Source organism: Hypanus sabinus, chromosome 1 (assembly GCF_030144855.1).
Source record: "Hypanus sabinus isolate sHypSab1 chromosome 1, sHypSab1.hap1, whole genome shotgun sequence".
Lineage (NCBI taxonomy): Eukaryota > Metazoa > Chordata > Chondrichthyes > Myliobatiformes > Dasyatidae > Hypanus > Hypanus sabinus.
In genome coordinates this window covers 163532110-163554137 of record NC_082706.1, presented here as the reverse complement: position 1 = coordinate 163554137, position 22028 = coordinate 163532110, and the positions used below count along the sequence as shown (strand labels likewise).

At 37.4% G+C, this 22028-nt stretch overlaps 1 protein-coding gene across 3 annotated transcripts in view; it reads left to right on the top strand.

Moving 5' to 3' along the window:
• The window catches only part of LOC132399690 (nucleolar protein 4-like), a 305251-nt gene that overhangs the window by 238088 nt on the left and 45135 nt on the right, over positions 1-22028 (top strand). For all 3 annotated transcript variants that reach the window (XM_059980370.1, XM_059980352.1, XM_059980361.1), the window contains exon 7: positions 15276-15455. In XM_059980370.1, the coding sequence (XP_059836353.1) occupies positions 15276-15455 (180 nt within the window). The remainder of the gene's footprint in view (positions 1-15275; positions 15456-22028) is intronic.

Here is a 22028-nt window from a genome sequence, read left to right as displayed (position 1 = left end):
GGAGGAACTCAGCAGGTTGGGTAGCATCCGTGGAAACGAGCAGTCAATGTTTCAGGCCGAGACCCTTCGTCAGGACTGAAGAAGGAAGGAGCAGGGGCCCTATAAAGAAGGTGGGTGGAGGGGGGAAGGTGCCAGTTGAAATACCAATCAGAGGAAAGATCAAGGAGTGGAGGAGGGGAAGTAGGGAGGGGATAGGCAGGAGAGGTGAAGAAGGAACGTAAGGGGAAAGCACTATGGGTTGTAGAAGAAGGCAGAATCATGAGTGAGGTGATAGTCAGCTGGAAGAGGAGGCAGAGTGAAAGTGGGATGGGGGTAGGGAGAGGGAGAGAATTACCGGAAGTTGGAGAATTCAATGTTCATACCAAAGGGCTTGAGACTACCCAGACAGTATATGAGGTGTTGTTCCTCCAACCTGAGTTTGGCCTCATCATGGCTATAGAGGAGGCCACGTATGGACATATCTGAACGGGAATGTGAAGCAGAGTTGAAGTGGGTGGCAACCAGGAGATTCTGTCTGTTGTGATGGACGGAGCAGAGGTGCTGACCTCAGTGGTTGGGAGGATGTTGGAATCGATTGTTAAGGATGAACTCACAGGATACATTGGAAGCACATGGTAAGATAGGCCAAAGACAGCATGGGGAAATCTTGCTAGAAGAAATCTGTTGGAATTCTTTGAGGAAATAAACATGATAAAGGAGAATTGGTGGCTGCTGTGTACTTGGTCTTTCAGAAGACCTTTGACAAGGTGCCACACAAGACTGTTTAAGAAGATGAGAGCCAATGATAATACAGGAAGGATACTAGCATTGAAAGAGGATTGGCTGATGGGCAGGAAGCAAAGAGTGAGAATAAATGGAGACTTTTCTGGTTGGCTACCAGTGACTAATGGTGTTCTGCAAGGGTTGGTGTTGCGATCACTTCTTTTGACGTTATATCTCAATGATTTGACTAATGGAATTGATGTCTTTGTGACCAATTTTGTGGACTATTTGAAGATATGTGGAGAGCCAGGTAGGGTTGAGGAAGACCGTAGAAGGACTGAGACAGATAAGGAGAATGGGCAAAGAAGTGGCAGATGGTATACAATGTTGGGAAGTGTATGGCCAAGCACTTTGGTAGGAGGAACAAAAGTGCAGACTATTTTCGAAAAGGGCAGAAAATTCAAAAATCCAAGGTGCTAAGTGTCTTGGGTGTCCTCATACAGGATCCCTGAAGTTTAACATGCAGGTTGAGGTGGTGGTAAGGAGGTCAAATGTAATGTTAGCATTCATTTCACAAGGACTAGAATATAAAAGCAAAGATGTAAGTCTGAGGGTTTATACCTCACTTGGAGCACTGTGAGCAGTTTTCGTACCCTTCTCTAAGAAAGGATGTGCTGATATTGGGGTGAGTTCAGAGAATTTTCATCAGAACAATGCTGGTACAGATAGAGTGGATGTAGAGAGAATGTTTCCAACAGTGGGAGTTCTAGGACCAGAGGGCACAGATAAGATGGAGATTGTCATGGTCAGGTTGTGTTTGTATTGTTCTTTGCTTTGGAATAGATGTGCAAAATCCTTGCTCCTCTTAGCTAGAAATCGTATTGTGGACTATGTTTTTCCATCAACACATTAATTATTCATTATTGTCCTGTAGGTTTAAGCAGTTCTTCATTACTTTCATGCAGTAACTTCTTTAAACAATATTTTTTAATGTTGTTGCTGTCAAAAGAATGTATTGCCTTAATTAGCTTTACTGTAGCAATTTGCAGATTGTGTAGCTGTAATCTGTCAGAATTGATTAGCCCAGATTTTCCTTAGTGATGCCTTTTCTCTGTATTAACTACTCATGCTTCCCATTTCCCCAACTTCCCCAGATCCTGATTGCAAGTCTTTCTGGCGATGGCTACCCTCGAGCAATGAGGCTTTGAGTAGCAGCAGGATCCCCTGTGACATAACTGACGCATTTGAGCTGATTGGACCAGCTTTGCTCATGACGTTTCTTTTTAAGTCCCCAAAACCTGATAAAATCTTACGCTCAGATTAGCTGTAAAAGTTTTCTGTGTTTCTGTATAGCTCTAACATTCTAAACCATTTAAAAACATGAAAGATACAATAACAATAAAATTAAATATGATACATAATCACATAAAAAGACAAATAATTATAAATAATTTAATTTATTCTAATCTTCCCTGACTTCCCTATAGCCCTGCAGTCGTCATTTAAGATAATGGGTCTATCCTGGCACAGGACCTGAGAGCAAATTCCCCAATGTAAATGCCAGGGATTATGTGTAAACTCCTGTTCTATCATTGACTGCATGGAATGTTCAGCTGAGAAGTGGAGCCAGGATATCGCAGGTTAAGCTCAGTTGGTAAGTTCAGGAATTCTGTATCAAAGTGGGAATCATATAAACATAGAAAACCTACACCACAATACAGGCCCTTCGGCCCACATGTATTTACTTTAGAAATTACCTAGGATTACCCATAGCCCTGTATTTTTCTGAGCTCCACCTATCCAGGAGTCTCTTAAAAGACCCTATCATATCTGCCTCCACCACCATTGCCGGCAGCCCATTCTACGCACTCACCATTCTCTGCATAAAAAAGCATAACCCTGACATCTCCTCTATACCTACTTCCAAGCACCTTAAAACAGTGCTCTCTCATGTAAGACATTTCAGCCCAGGGAAAAAGCCTCTAACAATCCACACAACCAATGTCTCTCATCATCTTATATATCTCTAACAGGTCACCTCTCATCCTGCACCACTTCAAAGAGAAAAGGCCAAGTTCTCTCAACCTGTTCTCATAAGGCATGCTCCCCAATCAAGGCAACATCCTTATAAATCTCCCCGACACCCTTTCTATAGTTTCCACATCCTTCCTGTAGTGAGGTGACCAGAACTGAGCACAGTACTCCAAGACCAGGGTCCTATATAGCTGTAACATTACCTCTCTGCTCTTAAACTCAATCCCGCAGTTGATGAAGGCCAATGCACCATATACCTTCTTAACCACAGAGTCAACCTGGGCAGCTACTTTGAGCAACCTGTGGACTCAGACCCCAAGATCCCTCTGATCCTCCACACTGCCATGAGTCTTACCATTAATACTATATTCTGCCATCATATTTGACCTACCAAAATGAACCACCTCACACTTATCTGGGTTGAACTCCATCTGTCCCCTCTCAGCCCAGTTTTGCATCCTTTCGATGGCCCACTGTAATCTCTGTCAGCCCTCCTCACAATCCACAACACCTTTGTGTCATCAGCAAATTTACTAACCCACCCCTCCACTTCCTCATCCAGGTCATTTATAAAAATCACAAAGGGACCCCAGAACAGATCCCTGAGTAACATCACTGGTCACCTACCTCCATGCAGAATATGACCTGTCTGCAACCACTCTTTGCCTTCTGTGGGCAAGCCAATTCTGGATCCAAAAAGCAAGATCCCCTTGGATTATATGTTTCTTTTCTTTCTGAATAAACCTTGCATGGGGTACCTTATCAAATGCCTTGCTGAAATCCATGCCTCTTAGGATCTTTTCCATCAATTTTCCAACCACTGAAATAATACTTCCTGGGCTATCTCTACTCCCTTGCTTGAATAAGGGAACAACATCTGCAACCCTCCAATCTTGCAGAACTTCTCCCATCCCCATTGATGATTCTACGATCATTGCCAGAGGCTCAGAATCTCCTCAGTCGCCTCTCATAGTAGCCTGGGGTACATCTCATCTGGTCCTGGAGACTTTCCAAAAGCTTCAACACATCCTCTTTCTTGATGTCTATATGCTCAAGCTTTTCAAACTGCTGTATGTCATCCCTATAATTGCCAAGATCCTTTTCAGTAGTGAATACTGAAGCAAAGTATTCATTAAGTACCTCTGCTATCTCCTCTAGTTCCATGCACACTTTTCCATTGTCGCTCCTGATTGGTCCTATTCTCTCACATCTTATCCTCTTGCTCTTCACACACTTGTAGAATGTCTTGGAGTTTTCCTTAATCCTGCTTGTCAAGGCTCTCTCATGGCTCCTTCTGGCTCTCCTAATTTCATGCTTAAGCTCCTTCCTGCTAGCCTCATCATCTTCTTGATCTCTATCATTACCTAATTTTTTTGAACCTTTCGTAATCTATTTTCTTCTTGACTAGATTTTCAACAGCCTTTGTACACCATGGTTCCATTACCCTACTATTCCTTTCCTGTCTCATTGGAATGTGCAGGACGCCATGCAAATATCCCCTGAACATTTTCTACATTTCTCCCGTACATTTCTCTGAGAACATCTGTTTCCAATTTATGCTTCCAAGTTCCTGCCTGATAGTTACATATTTCCCCTTAATTCAATTAAATGTTTTCCTAACTTGTCTGTTTGTACCCCTCTCCAATGCTATGGTAAAGGAGATAGAATTGTGATTACTGCGAATGAATAATCTTCAACAATTCGAAATGTGTTGCTATTGTGAGAAATCATACCTTTTTTACGAGCTAATCGAATTAAAAGCTCTTTCTCCCGAGGATAATGAAGGCGAACAATCACAGCTCATGGTTTGCCACTCGCAGCCGAAAATCTCGCAACTCTGTGAGCGCGGTCGATAACAGGTTTAGTATGCAAACCTTCACCACCGAAAATTTCCCACAATAATTTAGAGAAAAATTCAGTTAAATCACCGGACTCAACTTTTTCGGGGAACCCGATGATTCGCAAATTCTGTCTGCGAGATCGGTTTTCGAGATCAGTAATTTTAAACTTATACTGATCTATTGTTTTAGCAGTCAAATGTACCTTCTTCTCCAGCACTTCAATTGTACGTACTTTTTCACAAATTAATTTTTCAAGTTAATAAACGCTTTTAAATTAATAAACGCTTTTGCTTTTTATTTTTTTGCTTTTAGTTCATGGGCCGACTTCAAATTATTAATATTGGTGAGGTGTCATGTTCTCCGGTTGCTCCTGTATCATTTTTGATTTGAATTATGGGTTATGTGTTTTTTTTAACCTTTCATGATATATACAATTAATATTAGCATGATGGATAAGTCTGTTAATTTTATTTCTTGGAATACTAATGGTTTAAATCATCCGATTAAACGTAAAAAAATATTCAAAGTATTCCATAGACTAAATGCTAATATTATCTTTGTACAGGAGACCCATATTAGGAGGGAGGATAATCAACACTTTTTTAGGTTCTGGAAGGGTCAACAATTTCATTCGAATTGTACTGCTAAAATTAGGGGTGTGTCTATTTTTATAGACCCCTCAATTTCGTTTATACATCATGAAATTATATCTGATCCACAGGGCAGATTTTTGTTGATTACTGGTTCACTTTTTAACCGAAAAGTGGCTTTAGTTAATAGTTACGCTCCAAATTTTGACTGCCCTGATTTTTTTAAACATTTATTTACTTCCCTTCCTAATCTAAATGAATATATGTTGATGATGGGTGGAGATTTGAATTGTTGTTTGAATCCTTTGATGGATAGATCTAAACCTATTCGAACTCTTCCGAATAGATCAGCTTTACTTATTAACTCTTTTATGGTTGATTCAGGAATTACTGAAATATGGCGGTTTTTGAACCCTAAAGATAAAGAATTTTCGTTTTTTTCACATGTATGTCATAGTTATTCTAGAATTGATTATTTTCTTATCGATCATCGTTTATTAGCAGATGTTATTGATTGTAAATATGATTCTATTGCTATTTCGGATCATGCACCTTTGACGTTATCTATCAAGATTTCGGACTCTTTCATTAATACTAGATCTTGGAGACTCAACGATACTTTGCTTCAAGATCCAGAATTTATTACCTTCATAAAACAGCAAATTGACTTATTTTTTTCAACGAACTATACCCAAGAGATTAACAGAGGAATACTTTGGGACTCTTTTAAGGCTTTTATTCGTGGACAAATTATCTCATATTCTGCTGGTAAAAGAAAACAAAGATATTTAGATATAGCTTTATTGGTGGATAAAATTAAAGAAATTGATAAGATTTATTCCGCTACTCCTACCAAGGAACTTTATAAGAAGAGAGTTGAACTGCAAATGGAACATAGCTTACTGTTATCTTCTTCAATTGAGAATCAATTAATTAAGACCAGGGCTCAATTTTATATTCATAGTGATCGAACTGGTAAATTGTTAGCTAATCAATTAAAAGCTATTTCTACTAAGCGACAAATTATTAAAATTCGTAAACAAGACGGTAATCTGACTACTGATCATAAAGAAATTAATAATACTTTCCAAGATTTTTATAAATCTTTATATCAATCAGAATTTGATGGTGATCTGTCTATGATGGATAATTTTTTTAACAATTTGAATATTCCCAAACTGACAGATGAAGATCGAAGTTTATTTGATGCTCCTATTTCTATGGCTGAGGTAGGAGAGGCTATTTCATCGATGAATTCAGGGAAAGCTCTTGGCCCTGATGGTTATATTGTAGAATTTTTTAAAACTTTTTCTTCTTTGCTTTCCCCTTGGTTATGTGAAATCTTTAATGATGCATTTATTAAGAAGAGACTACCCCAGTCTTTTTATGAAGCTATTATTCCTTTAATTCTTAAAAAAGATCCTACTTTATGTGCATCTTATCGCCCTATATCGTTACTAAATGTAGACTCTAAGATTCTTACAAAAATTTTAGCTATTAGGTTAGAAAAGGTACTATCACAGATTATTTCAGGAGATCAAACTGGTTTCATTAGGAACCGATATTCCTTTTTTAATGTTAGAAAATTGATTAATATAATTTACACTTCCTCATCCACAACCCCAGAATGTGTTATTTCATTAGATGCTGAAAAAGCTTTTGATAGAGTTGAATGGACATACTTATTTAATGCCTTGAAGAATCTTAATTTTAGTTCTAATTTTATATCATGGATTAAATTAATATATTATAAACCTGTTGCTTCTGTTCTTATGAATAATTATAGATCCTCTTTTTTTCAATTATCTCGTGGTACAAGACAAGGTTGTCCCTTAAGTCCTTTATTATTTAATATTGCATTAGAACCTTTCGCCATTGCTATTCATGAATCCCCTAATATTTTTGGTATTACCCATAATGAGAAATTATACAAGTTATCTCTCTATGCTGATGACTTGTTGTTATATATTTCTGATCCTGATAATTCTATTCCCGCTATTCTATCCTTGTTGGTTCAATTTGGTAGTTTTTCTGGTTACAAGTTAAATTTGGATAAGAGTGAACTCTTCCCTTTAAATGCACAAACTTTACTGAATGACAGGATACCATTTAAAATTGTTACTGATAATTTTATTTATTTAGGTATAAAAATTACCAAGAAATATAAAGATTTATTCAGATTGAATTTTTTACCTATGCTTCATCAAATTCAACAACTTACTACTAGATGGTCTCCTTTATCCTTATCATTGGTTGGTCGGATCAATGCTGTTAAAATGATGATTTTACTGAAATTTTTATATTTATTTCAAGCCTTACCAACTTTTATTCCTAAGTCTTTTTTTGATAGCATTGATTCAAAAATTTCCTCATTTGTGTGGCAAAATAAAAACCCCAGATTAAGTAAAAGACAGTTACAGAAATCTAAAAAAGGTGGTGGTTAGCTTTACCCAATTTTAGATTTTACTATTGGGCGAATAATATTCGGAATTTATTATACTGGAAATTAGATTTAGATTTACCATTGTGCCCACAGTGGGTAAATTTAGAATGTAATGATACACAAGGATATTCTCTATTTTCTGTTCTTGGTTCTTCTCTCCCTGTTGATTTAGTTAAACTTAATAAACAGATATCTAACCCTATTGTCAAACATACACTACGAATTTGGTTTCAATTTCGTAAATTTTTTACTCTAAAAAACTTCGTTCTTGATAGCCCTATCTTACTTAATTTTTTCTTTAAACCCTCTTTAACAGATCAAGCTTTTAGTATATGGAAAAGGAAAGGTATAATATGTTTTCTCGATCTTTTTTCTGAAGGTAGTTTGATGTATTTTGATCAACTTTCTAACAAATCTAAATTACCTAAATCTAATTTTTTTAGATATTTACAAATTAGAAACTTTTTGTATAAAGTTTTACCATCCTTTCCTAATTCAACTTTGATAGATTTTTCAGATATGATTTTTACTTTAAATCCCTGTCAGAAGAGATTAGTGGCTCTTATTTATAATATGATTATGAAGATACAACCAGAGATATCAGGTAGAATTAAACAGGAATGGGAAAAAGAACTTCAATACAATATTTCAACGGAAAAATGGGAAAAAATTTTACAAATGGTTAATTCTTCTTCTATATGTGCTAAACATGCTCTAATACAATTTAAGGTCGTACATAGAGCTCATATGTCTAAAGATAAGCTTGCTCGGTTTTATTCTCATGTTAATCCTCAATGTGACAGATGTCATTTAGATGTGGCTTCATTGATCCACATGTTTTGGTCATGTCCTACTTTACAAAATTATTGGAAGGACATATTTGCTACCAGTTCCTCAATTTGGAATATTGATTTACAACCTCATTTTATCACTGCAATTTTTGGTATACCAAATGAAGATGATAGTCGATTCTCCCCTTCAATTAGACGAATGATTGCCTTTGTAACATTAATGGCCAGGAGATCTATATTACAAAATTGGAAAGAAGTAAATCCTCCTACCACATTTCAGTGGTTCTCTCAAACTATTTCTTGTTTAAGTTTAGAAAAAATTAGAAGTACTATTTTTGATTCATCAATTAAATTTGAAGAAACTTGGGGACCGTTCATTCAACACTTTCATATGAATTAATTTGACTTCTTCCAGACCTTTACTCTTATTATTCTTGTTCTGGTATGGAGTTCCGGAGTTTTTGACACTATCATATACTTATAAACTATTATTACTGCCCATGTTAGTTTAGGTTTATTTTTTTTTATTATTTCCTTAAATATACATTTTTTCTTATATTTTATACTTTTTTTTCTTTTGATGATTATTTTTAATCTTTTCATGTATAATCAATATAGATTAGATTGATTATTGTATGATCCTTTTTTGCTGATAGTTTAATAAGATATTGTTATCTTGTTACTCATTTAATTTCAAATCTATTGTATTCATAACCTATTTAATATAATATTATGTTAGGTTTTTTTTTGTTTTTTTAAAAAAAAACTAATAAAAAGATTGAAAAAGAAAGAATTGTGATTACTGTCTCCAAAATGCTCTCCCACTGACAGACCTGACACCTGACCAGGTTCATTTCCCAATACCAGATCAAGTACAGCCTCTTCTCTTGTAGGCTTTTCTACATGTTGTGTCAGGAAACCTTCCTGAACACACCTAACAAACTGCACCCCATTTAAACCTTTTGCTCTCAGGAGATTCCAATCAATATTTGGGAAATCAAAATCTCCCACCACAACATCCTTGTTATTATTACTCTTTTCCAGAACCTGTCTCCCTATCTGCTCCTCGATGTCCCTGTTACTATTGGGCTGTCTATAAAAAACACCCAGCAGAGTCATTGACCCCTTCCTGTTTCTAACTTCTACCGGCAGAGACTCAGTAGACAATCCCTCTATGAATTCTTCCTTTTTTGCAGCTGTGACACTATCTCTGATCAGCAGTGCCACACCCCCACCTGTTTTGCATCCTTCCCTGTCCTTTCTGAAACATCTAAAGACTGGCACCCTAAGTAACCATTCTTGCCCTTGAGCCATCCAAGTCTCTACAATGGCCTCAACATCATAGCTCCAAGTACTGATCCACGCTCTAAGCTCATCCACTTTGTCATGATGTTTCTTGCATTAAAATAGACTCATTTCACCTTTAATCTGAGCAAATCCCTTCTCTATCACCTGCCTATGCTCCCTCTCACACTCTCTCCAAATTTTGTCTGTTTGTGAGCCAACACTCCCTTCCTCCGTCTCTTCAGTTCAGTTCCCACCCCCAGCAATTCTAGTTTAAACTCTCCCCAATAGCCTTGGCAAACTGTCCCTGTCAGGATATTGGTCCGCCTCGGATTCAAGTGCAATCCGTCCTTTTTGTACAGGTCACACCTGCCCCAAAAGAGGTCCCAATAAGCCAGAAATCAGAATCCCTGCTCCTGCACAAATCCTTCAGCCACACATTCATCCTCCACCTCACTCTATTCCTATACTCACTATCACATGGCACAGGCAGTAAGCCTGAGATTAATACCTTTGATGTCCTGCTTCTCAATTTCCTTCTTAACTCCCTGTAGTCTGTTTTCAGGACCTCCTCCCTTTTCCTACCTACATCATTGTTACCAATACGTACCACAACCTCTGGCTGTTCACCTTCCTCCTTCACGATATCGTTGATGCAACATTCAGAATTCTGAAATTTATTGGCATTTACACTGAGATATGCTGGTAGATTACACATAGTACTGTCAGTGAAACCAAACCATGCCTGGGCACTGAAGTTATTATCATAATGGTACATGGAAAGGCTTATTCTTGGACTGATGTAGGTACCAATTTCAATTGCTTCCTTCCAGCCACAACAGTGAATACAGCACATCCTTTGTTCACTGTTGATTTCTGGGAGCAAGATTTCTACTGCAGCTCAGAAATGTTGAATGGTTGCTTTCTCTCAAGTACCTCTTCTTACTGAAACCCTTTCACATCTTAAGTTGATATATTTATTTAAAACTACATTCCTTAATTGAGATAATAGTCTGGACTATTGGATAATATAGAGGAAACAGTGTTACTATGCATCTTGTTCATTAATCCTATTAAATGATAAAGATCTCAGGTTTCGGTGATGCTGTTTAAGAATTCTTTAAAAAGCACTAAAGTGCATCTTGTAAATATTACACTGCAGTTATATATATCCTTAATAAGAGATAGTGAATGATTACTGTGGGAGATTATTTTGCTGTGAACAATTGAGCATTTTGAGTGTTATTCCCGCTGTCTCCTTTCATGTAAGTGTAGAGTATATTATCATGCTCCTTGCAAATATCTTGTAGATAGTGGACAGGCTTTGGGAAAGTCAGGAGGTGAACCAGACATCACAGAATGGCAGGCTGTGATCTGCTATTGCAGTCATGGTAATTGTGTTGAGTGGTTCAGTTAAATTTCTAGTCAACAATGATGCTTTTATTATTGAATTCCAAAGGGAATCAGTTGCATAGTTTTGATGGACTATGCAGTACAAATTAAACTTCCAAATTCTCAGCCAAATTTCTAAGATATATTCATCTTTAGCATCTGAGGAGTTGCAAATGCAACAATGGACATTAATTTAAAAATAAGGGAAGGCCATTGTTGAAGCAGCTCATGATGGTCGGCCTTGAAGCTACCAGTGATGTCCCAGGATGAAAGTGATCACTATCTTCCTTTGTGCATTGATCATGATTCCATTTGTTGGAGAGTTTTACCTGATCCACATTGACCTCTGTCTTATTAGATCTTCCTGGTATCAAGTTGCTATCAAAGGCAGCTCCTCTCACAAACCTTATGGAATTCTGCTCAGTTTTCTAAACTTGGCTCAAGTTATATTGAGGACTGAAGCTGATTGACCTTAGCAAAATTCAAACCAAGCATTAATGAACAGTTTAGTAATGAGTCAATGCCTTTTGATAGTTATTTCATAACTTCTTTCAACACTGGCAAATGATTAAGAGCAGGCTGATTCATGAAATTACTGATATTTAAAGTTGCTAAATCCAATACACCAGATTTAGAAAGTGAGTGTGGTGTGTTGGACATTTTGTAGAGCTTGAGATCATTTAGGTGGTTAGACACTTAGCAAGGGCCATTAAAAAGTTAGGTTTAGGTAAGGCAGCCATTGTTGGAGTTGCCCAGGGTTAGAGTAGAGAGCTGAAGGTTTAGCTCAATAGATTTTGGTGAGAAGAGGTGGAGGCTAAGATAAGTTTCTAGTAATTTTGTTTGTTTCTTTCTTTCTTATTGCACAGTTAGAGCAATTGAGTGACAGCTTGGAAGGTGTTCCTCTTGCAGGATGTGGGAAGATAGGGACATCTTCAATATCTCTGATGACTATACCTGCAGCTTCTTACAGACCTTGTTCGGGAACCGGAGCTGGAGCTGGGTGGCCTTCAGATCATTCAGGAGATGCAGAGAGCTAATTACACCTGTGGTTCAGGACACAGATAACTGGGTGACTGTCAGGGGAGGGAAAGGGGATAAGCAGCCAGAGTGGTACTCCTGTGGCTGTTTCCCTCAATAACAAGTATATTGTTTTGGTTACTATTGCAAGAATAATCTAGCAAAGGAAAGCCATAACACTTAGTTCTCTGGCACAGGGTTTGGCTCTGTGATTCAGAAGGCAAGGAGGGAGAAGAGCCAAGCAGTAGTGATAGGGGAGTTGGTTGGGAAAGCAGAAAGAAGGTTCTATGGGTAAGAGTAAGTTACCTGGGTGATGCATTGCATCTGAGGTTATCAGGGTGAGGAATATAGTAGATTGCGTTCATAGCATCCTCAAGAAGGAGGTTGAGCAGCCAAAGGTTGTGGTCTACATCAGCATCAGTACAGGGAAGGTGAGATTGGTACAAGTGGGACAATTTGCATCTGAACTGGAAGGGGCCAATATCGTTGTGAGAAGGTTAGCCAGTACTACTCCAGGAGTCTTAGACTAGAGTTGCAGAGTGTCAGGATAGCTAGTGAAGTGGTTGGGAGAAATGTACTTGTTAAGCTTACATACAAAGACAGGAATCAAAAGGTTGACCATGGTGGGAAAAATGTTATGAGCTGTGTTCATTTCAATGCAATTATATTGTAGGTAAAGCAGATGTGCTTCGATTATGGATCAGCACATGGAATTATGATATGGCAGCCATTATTGAGACTTGGTTGTGGGAGTGGCAGGACTGGCAGCTCAGTGTTCCAGGGTTCCATTATTTTAGACACGATTGAGGGCAAGGTATTAAAGTGGGGTGAATGGCTTTACTAGTCAGGGAAAATGTCATAGTAGTGCTCTGATCTGCAAAGACTTCAAAGTTTGTCTACTGAGGCTGTATGTGTGGAAGTGAGGAATATGAAAAGGATGACCGCATTAATGGAATTAGATTACAGATCTTTCTCAAGCTGGCATAATTGGAGGAACACATTTGTATAAAGATAGCAGAGAAAAATAAGATTGTGATGGGTGATTTCAACTTACCCCATATTGACTAAGACCCCCATAGTATAAAAGAACTAGATGGGATAGAACTCTGGGTCCATTGTTGGTCACTTATATTAATGATCTTGATGATAATGTGGTAAACTGGATCTGCAAATTTGTAGATGATACCAAAATTAGAGTGCAGTGGACAGCAAGAAAGGCTATCAAAGCTTGTAGTGAGGTCTGGAAGAAATGGCAGATGGAATTTAATACAGTTGCTGCATTTTTGGGAGGACAAACCAGTGTAGGACATGTGCAGTGAAAGGCAGGGCACTGAGGAGTTCAGTAGAACAAAATAATCTGGGAATACAGATCCACAAATTCTTTAAAAGTGTTGTTACAGGTAGGGAGAGTCTTAAGGAGAGATGTTGGCACATTTGGCTTCATAGATCAGAGTACAGAAGTTATGATGTTATCTTGAAGTAGTACAAGACCAAATTTGGAGTATTGTGTTTAGTTCTGATCAGCTATCTACAGGAAAGGCATCACCAAGATTAAAAGAGTACGGAGAAGATTAACAAATATGTTGCAGTGAAAGATTGAGTAGGTTAGGACTTGAAACTCTGGCATGTAGGAGAATGAGAGGATATTTGACAGAGGTATGGATAGGGTTTAATGCAAGATAACATTCTCCACTGAGGTTGGGTGAGACTGGAGGTTAAGGGAGAAAGATTAAATATTTAAGGGGAATCTGAGGGTGAACTTCTTTACTCAATGGATGATGAGAGAGTGGAATGAAATGCCAGCGGACATGGTGGATGAGGTTTGGTTGCAACAAGAGAAATTTAGATAAGCACATGATGATTTAAAGATGGCACTATCAAAGTCATGCAACAGCAAAGAGATTCAACTAAAAACATTACTTATAACATCTTTTCTGAAGCAAATTGTGGTGAACTATCACTGCAGATAGCGAGGAGGCAGGTGGAGGCATGGCTGATACGGGGGATGAGCTGTGACGCTATGTGTTTAAGCTGGAGTAGCAAATAGAGTTTGTATCGCTGCCAGAGATGGAGTGAGTGATTTCGAGGGGAGTCTGTGTGGGAGGGCTTCGATGCCTGTCCACCAGGTTGGATCACTCCAAGCGCCGATCTGATCCAGGGAGCTTGAACACTGCTTCAGGATGGACAGCCCCTGTGTATCCTGGTGCCAGGGCCTGGCTCCTAGAGCGAGGCACTACCCAGCACTTGGCACTGATAGTTTGGAAATCTGAGTGTCCAGAAAAGAGGAAAGGGTTAGGTTGATTTTGCTCACTCTCCCACGACTGTCCATTCCTTTCTCCGTAGTGCAGGGGCTGTGAATTGATTTGGCTGCTGTGCAGTTTTGCCCCACTGCTGTGGTAACCTGGGACTGAAGCTTGAGCCTACCGCAGCTGCTCCGCGAGTGGACCTGGAACTCAGTCTGGCTCAGAATGCTGTTGGCTTGTTTCTGTTGTTTGAATGGTTTTTGTTTCTTTCTCTCTCTCTCTCTCTCTCTCTCTCCCTCTCCCTCTCTCTTTCCCCACGCAGTTTTTTTCTAATTAGGTTATTCGGATTTCTTGCTTTGTGGCTGCCTGTAAGCAAAGAAATTTCAAGGTGTATCACTTAGACATTCTTTGATAATAAATGTGCTTTAAATCTTGAGTCTTTGATAGGGATATGGACGGTTATGATGCAGGTATAGGTGAATGGGACCAGGCAGAATAATAGTTCAGCATGGACTAGAAGAGTTGAAGGACATGTTTCCATGCTGTAGTACTATAACTCTATGACACTGTAAAAATATTGGTATCCTAGTTTTGAATATTTCTATTTAACAACGGACAGATCCTACTTAAAATTCCAAGTAGACAATCATTTAAATGCTGAATTTTGTGGTTCTGATTACCAAGTTTTGGATCCCTAGTTGGGGTATTCCTGTTCAATGTAAAATGATATATTTTATATATAAGGTTATATAAAAAGTTTATCTGTTCTGACATTTTTAAATTAAACAGATTGACTTTGTGTATTTAAAATAGCGTTCCAGCTTGATTCTATTATGTTTATTTTTGTTTAGCCATCAAGGTATTTTTTACTTTTTTTAGTCAAGCATTTAATTATATAGGCTAATTCTGTGGTATGTCTCTTTTTTTTTCCAATACAGTCACCTGCACACAGCTACTCCAGTTATGATTCACTTAGAAATGAAAGTGTAGGAGGTGGCCCTGAAGATCTGACTGTGAGTAGAATTATTGAAGATGATGATGACCAAGATGACCATGATGATGTTGAGAAGATTATTGAATCAGATGGAGCAGAATCTGAACGCCTAAAAGCTTTTAATGTAAGTAACATCAAAGTTTTCCTGTATATCTCAGTACTGTGTACATATATACAATAGTGAAAATAAATATATAATTTTTTTCTTAAGGTATATGCCATTTGTTATATCCCAGTAGTATTTTTTTCTCTTTCAGTGGAGTTATAGGAATTACGGAACAGAAGGAGGCCACTTTATTCACTGCATATGAATAAATACTAAAATTATTCAAATCATATTTCCTCATATATTAGTAAAATTCCTAGCTGAACACTTCCTTTTGTGATGTATACTGCCTCAATAGTTTCTTGTGGTACAGCATCCCATTTTCTAATAATCCTTTCTCTGAAAGTAATTCTTTAACATTCACTGTTGTTCTACCAATAACTTTAAGTATTTACACCCTATTATTGATTAATAATTAACTAGTGGAAATGATCTTTGACCATTTATCCTTTCAAAAAATTTTAGCATTAGCAACCTTGTAGAGAGTTTTACAGTTAACTTCTACTATTTATTCAAAAGCATTGTTTTGTAACTTATTAATTTCTTGTTCCTGGTATAATAGTGAATTCACTTTTGTAGCATTAGTATCTTTTTAATGAAGATATTCACATAAAATCAAAAAGTATTTCTAATTATGGACTAACAAACACTGTATACACAAAGAATGTAATTTCTTTGCTTTAGATTTCAGTGATACAATGTTTATAACTCAGGATTCTAATTTCCACATTTTGTTTTGTGTTTTTTTTTGTAATCGCATCTTTAATATAAAGTTTGTGATCAAACATATTCATGATACAAAATCATAATAGTACTAACATTCTTCTGTAATGTCAGAAGTGATTTAATTATATCATTGTTTAGTGCTATCTGAAACACGTTGAAGTTTTATTTAGGTGTGTATTTGCCTGTTCAATAGAAGACAAAAAAAAAAAGAACAGGAAATGTAGCATATTACCGATGGTTAAGGCAGCCGAACTGGACAAAATTATAAATTGTGATGTGAAACACAAGTAGATTCTAAACAAGTGAACTTGTAGCAGCTTCAAACACAATCTCAAACTCTTGAATTTGGAATGATTACTGGACAATTTACACTATAACTTTTAATTGTTATTTTGTGAATAACGGTACGCAAGTACTTGAAATTTTATTGTTAACGTTTATCACATTATAAGAAGTGATATTATACTACCTCATTAAAATATGCTGAAACCTTGTTCATTGCATTACACCATAGGAGAACTATCTGCAATTTCCTTTCATTAAAATCTATGGATTGCAATTCCAAGGCAACATATTTATGATTTTCTAATAAATCATGAATAGATATACAAATTCCTGCAAAAAAAAAAAGAATATCTCAGGGTGTCCTCTCTGCTTCTCAACCCTCTGTTCAAATTTAAACTCTACTCCTAAAATCAAAGCTTTCTTCCTCTACTGCCCTTTTCAACTAATTTCATCTTGCTTATTGCCATCATTCATATTCTTTCCCATTGCTCTTGTCTCTTACTTCTGCTTATATCTCAATTAATCTTCTCTACTCCTCTTTTTCTCACCATCAGTTTGCAGAAGGTAGAGATGCAGGAATGGTGTGAAGGACCATTACAGGAACATGACTTGGTTGATATACAAAATATTGCATTCAATGGGGAATCTTTGTGTAATAGGTTTGTCAGTCATAGAAGAAAATAATTTAATGGAATCACTGAAGACTTAAATAATTTGCTCATTAGTGGGGGCTGGATGAAATTGGATAGGAAAATTATATCTATTAGAAGCAAGTAACTCAATAGTTAGGGAAGCGTGAAAAGTAACTTTAGTCATTAGGCAAACACGAGGAAATCTGCAGATGCTGGAAATTCAAACAACAACACACACAAAATGCTGATGGAACACAGCAGGCCAGGCAGCATCTATAGGGAGAAGTGCTGTTGCCCTTCATCCTGACGAAGGGTCTCGGCCGGAAACGTCGACAACGCTTCTCCCTGTAGATGCTGCCTGGCCTGCTGTGTTCCACCAGCATTTTGTGTGTGTTGTTGTTAGTCATTAGGCTGTTTTTTGTGACATTTTTATGAAGCAGCAGATTAGAGATCAGATCTAGAATTAATACAATATTGAAAAAAAAAGAAATTTAATGAACTAATTAGACTAAATATTTATTACTTATTGGCCAAAAGTCCTATGGACTATTGCCTGTAAGTACTCATCCATATGAAATGGTCCTCTACCCTTACTAACCCATTATTTTCAGACTAATAGCACTTCCAAGTGAATGATGGTTCCCTAAACCCGCACCAACGTACCTTGATATGGTGATAGACACCAGAACAAACTAAGAAAGGAAAATAAATTGCATGAATGTTAGAAAACTTAGAATATGAATATGAATTAGCAGACTAAGGAAGATAGACAAAAACAAGTTGACAAAGTGTGACGAATAAATGTGTTAAGCTACAGGAATGAAAAGGTTTTGTGAGAGAATGAAGTGGTAGTGTAATAAACAATAATGACTCAAAAATGGTAAGATAAGTGTGAAAATGAAACTGAGATCAGCAAAGAGAGAATATGAAAACAGAATAGTTAAAATTAAAGGAAATCCCCATGTCATTATGTTACATGTTAATGGCAAGTTTGTAGTAAGTTGTGAGGTTCGGAACCAAGATGCATGTGCAGATCTGCAGGACTTAGTCAGAATATTTACCAACACAGAGCGTAGGGATGGAAGTCTGTTATTCTGGCCAGAGGTCCATGACCACAAAGATTGGTGTTGGGACCTCTAATGTTTGTGAAATATACCAGTAATTTGGATGGATATGTAGATTGGTAGATTAGCATGTTTATGGATGATGCCAAGATTGATGGAGTTATTGAATGTATAAAAGAGTATCAGAAGATACAATGTGATATAAATCAGTTACAGATATGGGCAGAGAAATGGCAGGTGGAGCTAATCTAAACAAGTGTGAGGTGTTGCACTTTGGGAGGTCAAAAGAAAGAAGAAAATATATAGTTAATGGTAAGCCCCTTAATAGAATTGAGGTACGGAGGAATTTTGGGGCTCAAATCTATAGTTCACTGAAAATGGCTACAGTTGTGGATAGCATGTTAAAGAAGGCATATGGAACGTTTGCCTTCATTGATGGGGGTTTTGAATAAAATAGTACAGAAAACTTTTTGCAGTTATACAAAACTATAGTCAATTCTAGTTGCCCCATTACAGAAAGGACGTGGAGACTGAAAACAATGCAGAAAATGTTTTCTAAGATGCTGCCTGGATTAGAGTGTTTGAGCAAAAGGAAAGGTCAGGCCAACTAAGGATTTTCTCCCTAGTGCATTGTAGGATGAGGTGATACCTGAAAGAGGACAAAGACAGTCAGAATGTTTTTCTATGGGTAGAAATATTAAAACTCCAGAAGGCATGTTCTTAAATTTTGAAGGAAGATGTATAAAAGTGACATGAGGGAGCAGGGGCAGTAGTGGTGGCAGGCAGTTTGGTGGAGTCTAAGAGGCTTCTAGATGGACACATGAATATGAAGAGAATGGAAGGGTATGAATGATATACAGAAGAAGACATTTAATATAAAATTGGCATCAAGATTAGCACCAATTGACTGAACAGCCCATCTAGTATTGTACTGTTCTATGTCCTATACATTGAGCTGCAGATAAGCAATAGCTTTTCCCAAGGAAGAAGATATTGCTAAGGTCTTTAATCATTGAAAAGGTAACAGAGGTAAAAGAGATCATTATAATCTCTGTCATCGGGTAGATTTTCAGGAGGAAGGTGATAGAGTCCCATAAATGTTGGCTAGGAGGATTAGCAAAACTGAGGCCTGAGCAGAACTGATCAAAAATAATCAAAATTACAGAAAACAGAGAGTAATAGAACAGAATTCTTTTACAGAATGAAGGATAGTAGACTGGGATGCTTCTTAAAAACTCTTTCTGGTCACATTTTATAATAATGGCTATGCTCACAAAATTAGTATTGATTTAATTAACACTCCCATTCCAATTAGAGTTCTGAAAGAGATGGCTGAAGAGATTGTGGAGGCATTAGTAATGATCTTTCAAGAATCACTGGATTCTGCAATGGTTTTAGAAGACTGGGAAAAAAATTGCAAATGTCACTCCACTCTTCAAGAAGGGGGAGAGGTAGAAGAAAGGAAACTATAGGCCAGTTAGTCTGACTTTAGTGGTTGAGAAGATGTTGGAGTCAATTATTAAGGATGAGGTCTCATGGTACTTGGAGGCTCATGATAAAATAGGTGATAATCAGCATGGTTTCCTCATGGGAAAATCTTGCCTGACTAATCTGTTGAAATTCTTTGAAGAAATAACAAGCAGGATAGACAAAGGAAAATTGGTTCATAGGACACTTCTATGCTTTGTTGCCCTCAGAAAAAAAGCATGCTTGTATCATGTTGGGTTTTGTTATTAACAAGACCACTATGAACTCTAGATCATGATTGCTACTGGTTCAATACCAGTTACCTGAATGCTAGTATATTTTATTTTACCTGTTATTTGCTCAGTTCAATCTATCCCTCTCTTATCTATGTACCTTTACTTGCCAGAAGTGTATCACGGTTTGGATCGTGATAATGTGTACTTCTGGTGGGTGGAATTAATTCTGTTAGCTTTCTTCATCTTAATTCCCATTTGACTGAAAATTTTCTGATAAGATGGCAATCAGACAAAAGGTTAATGTAATACTGCAAATATTTTGCAGTTCGGTTACATCTTCAGAGGCAGAAAAAAATCCCAAGTTTTAAGTTGATAAATTTCCATCTTTTAGTATCCTTAGTATTTTGGTTTCAAATTTTATGTTAGCTGCAGTGTAAAGTACTAAGTCTTACGTGGATTATTATGTGAGAACACTGGGATCCATTATAAAGATATCATTTACACCCATCTGTCTTGATGGTTTGGGAGAAAAATGGTAATTTAAAAGTTTGTTTTCTGTAACTTTGCCAAACTCTTGTAGCCAGCTGCTGTTGCTGACCTCATTCATGCCTTTGTTACTTTTATACATAACTATCCCAGTGTTGTTACTTTCATACATAACTATTCCAACATTGTCTGACTCCAGTATATCATTAATTCACAATTCCTTTAGTGCTTGGTGAGAAGCATATGCTCTTCTTCTGAAAACCCTTAGTATTGAAATTCTTATATTTTCAAGTTCTCCCTGTGTCCTTAAATATTTTTGGAATCATTTGCAGCCATTTAATCTTGCCAGATTTCTGGAATACCCCAGTTCTGGTATTCCCAATTTTAACGGTTGCCTGACTCCCCAAAATCATGCCTGCTTAATGTTCCTTCCTATTTTATAAATTACTTCCTTGACCAAGTGTAGTTCATCTCTTGCAATTCAACTTCCTCAGCCTTATGACAAATGTCGTTGATTGCAAGCGTGTGGAGAATCTTCAGTTATACTATGACATTAAAAACATTATATAGATGCAAGTTGTTAACAATCTTTATGCTTAACTTCATTCTTCTTGCACATTAGCAATATATGTATGATACATAATGTGACACATGTAAATGCCATCAAATGAGGACACTGCATTTTGGGGGAAGCTGTACATCTGATCAACGCAGCAGGGCAGGCAGTGTCTATGGAGGGATTAAAAACTGTTAACATTTTCGGCTGAGATCCTTCATCGAGACTGGAAAGGAAGGGGACAGAAGCAAGAATGGCTTTTACCCTTTCTTTCTAGTCCCAATGAAGGGTCACTGCCCAAAACATTGATTGTGTATTCCCCAGCATAGATGTCTAATTTTTGCTGAGTTGCTCCAGCATTTTGTGTGTGTTTGTCAAATGTACAACTTTCCTCAAAATGAAGCATCCCTATTTGACTGCATTGCCATGTGTGACACATTACATATCACTCATTGCTACAACCTTTTGTGTTTACAGATCATTTCATGTTGATATACTACTTTAATGTAGCTCATATTCAGTAGCACACTTATCAAGTCAAATGAAGTCACTTTTATTGTCATTTCGACCATAACTGCTGGTACAGTACATAGTAAAAATGAGACAACGTTTTTCAGGACTATGGTGTTACATGACACAGTACAAAAACTAGACTGAACTACACAAAAAACAACAACACAGAGAAAGCTACACTAGACTACAGACCTACACCGGACTACATAAAGTGCACAAAAACAGTGCAGGTATTACAATAAATAATAAACAGGACAATAGGGCAAGGTGTCAGTCCAGGCTTCGGGTATTGAGGAGTCTGATAGCTTGGGGAAAGAAACTGTTACATAGTCTGGCCGTGAGAGCCCGAATGCTTCGGAGCCTTTTCCCAGATGGCAGGAGGGAGAAGAGATTGTATGAGGGGTGCATGGGGTCCTTCATAATGCTGTTTCCTTTGCAGATGCAGTGTGTAGTGTAAATGTCCATGATGGCGGGAAAACAGACCTCGATGATCTTCTCAGCTGACCTCACTATCCGCTCAGGGTCTTGCGATCCGAGATGGTGCAATTTCTGAACCAGGCAGTGATGCAGCTGCTCAGGATGCTCTCAATACAACCCCTGTAGAATGTGTTGAGGATGAGGGGTGA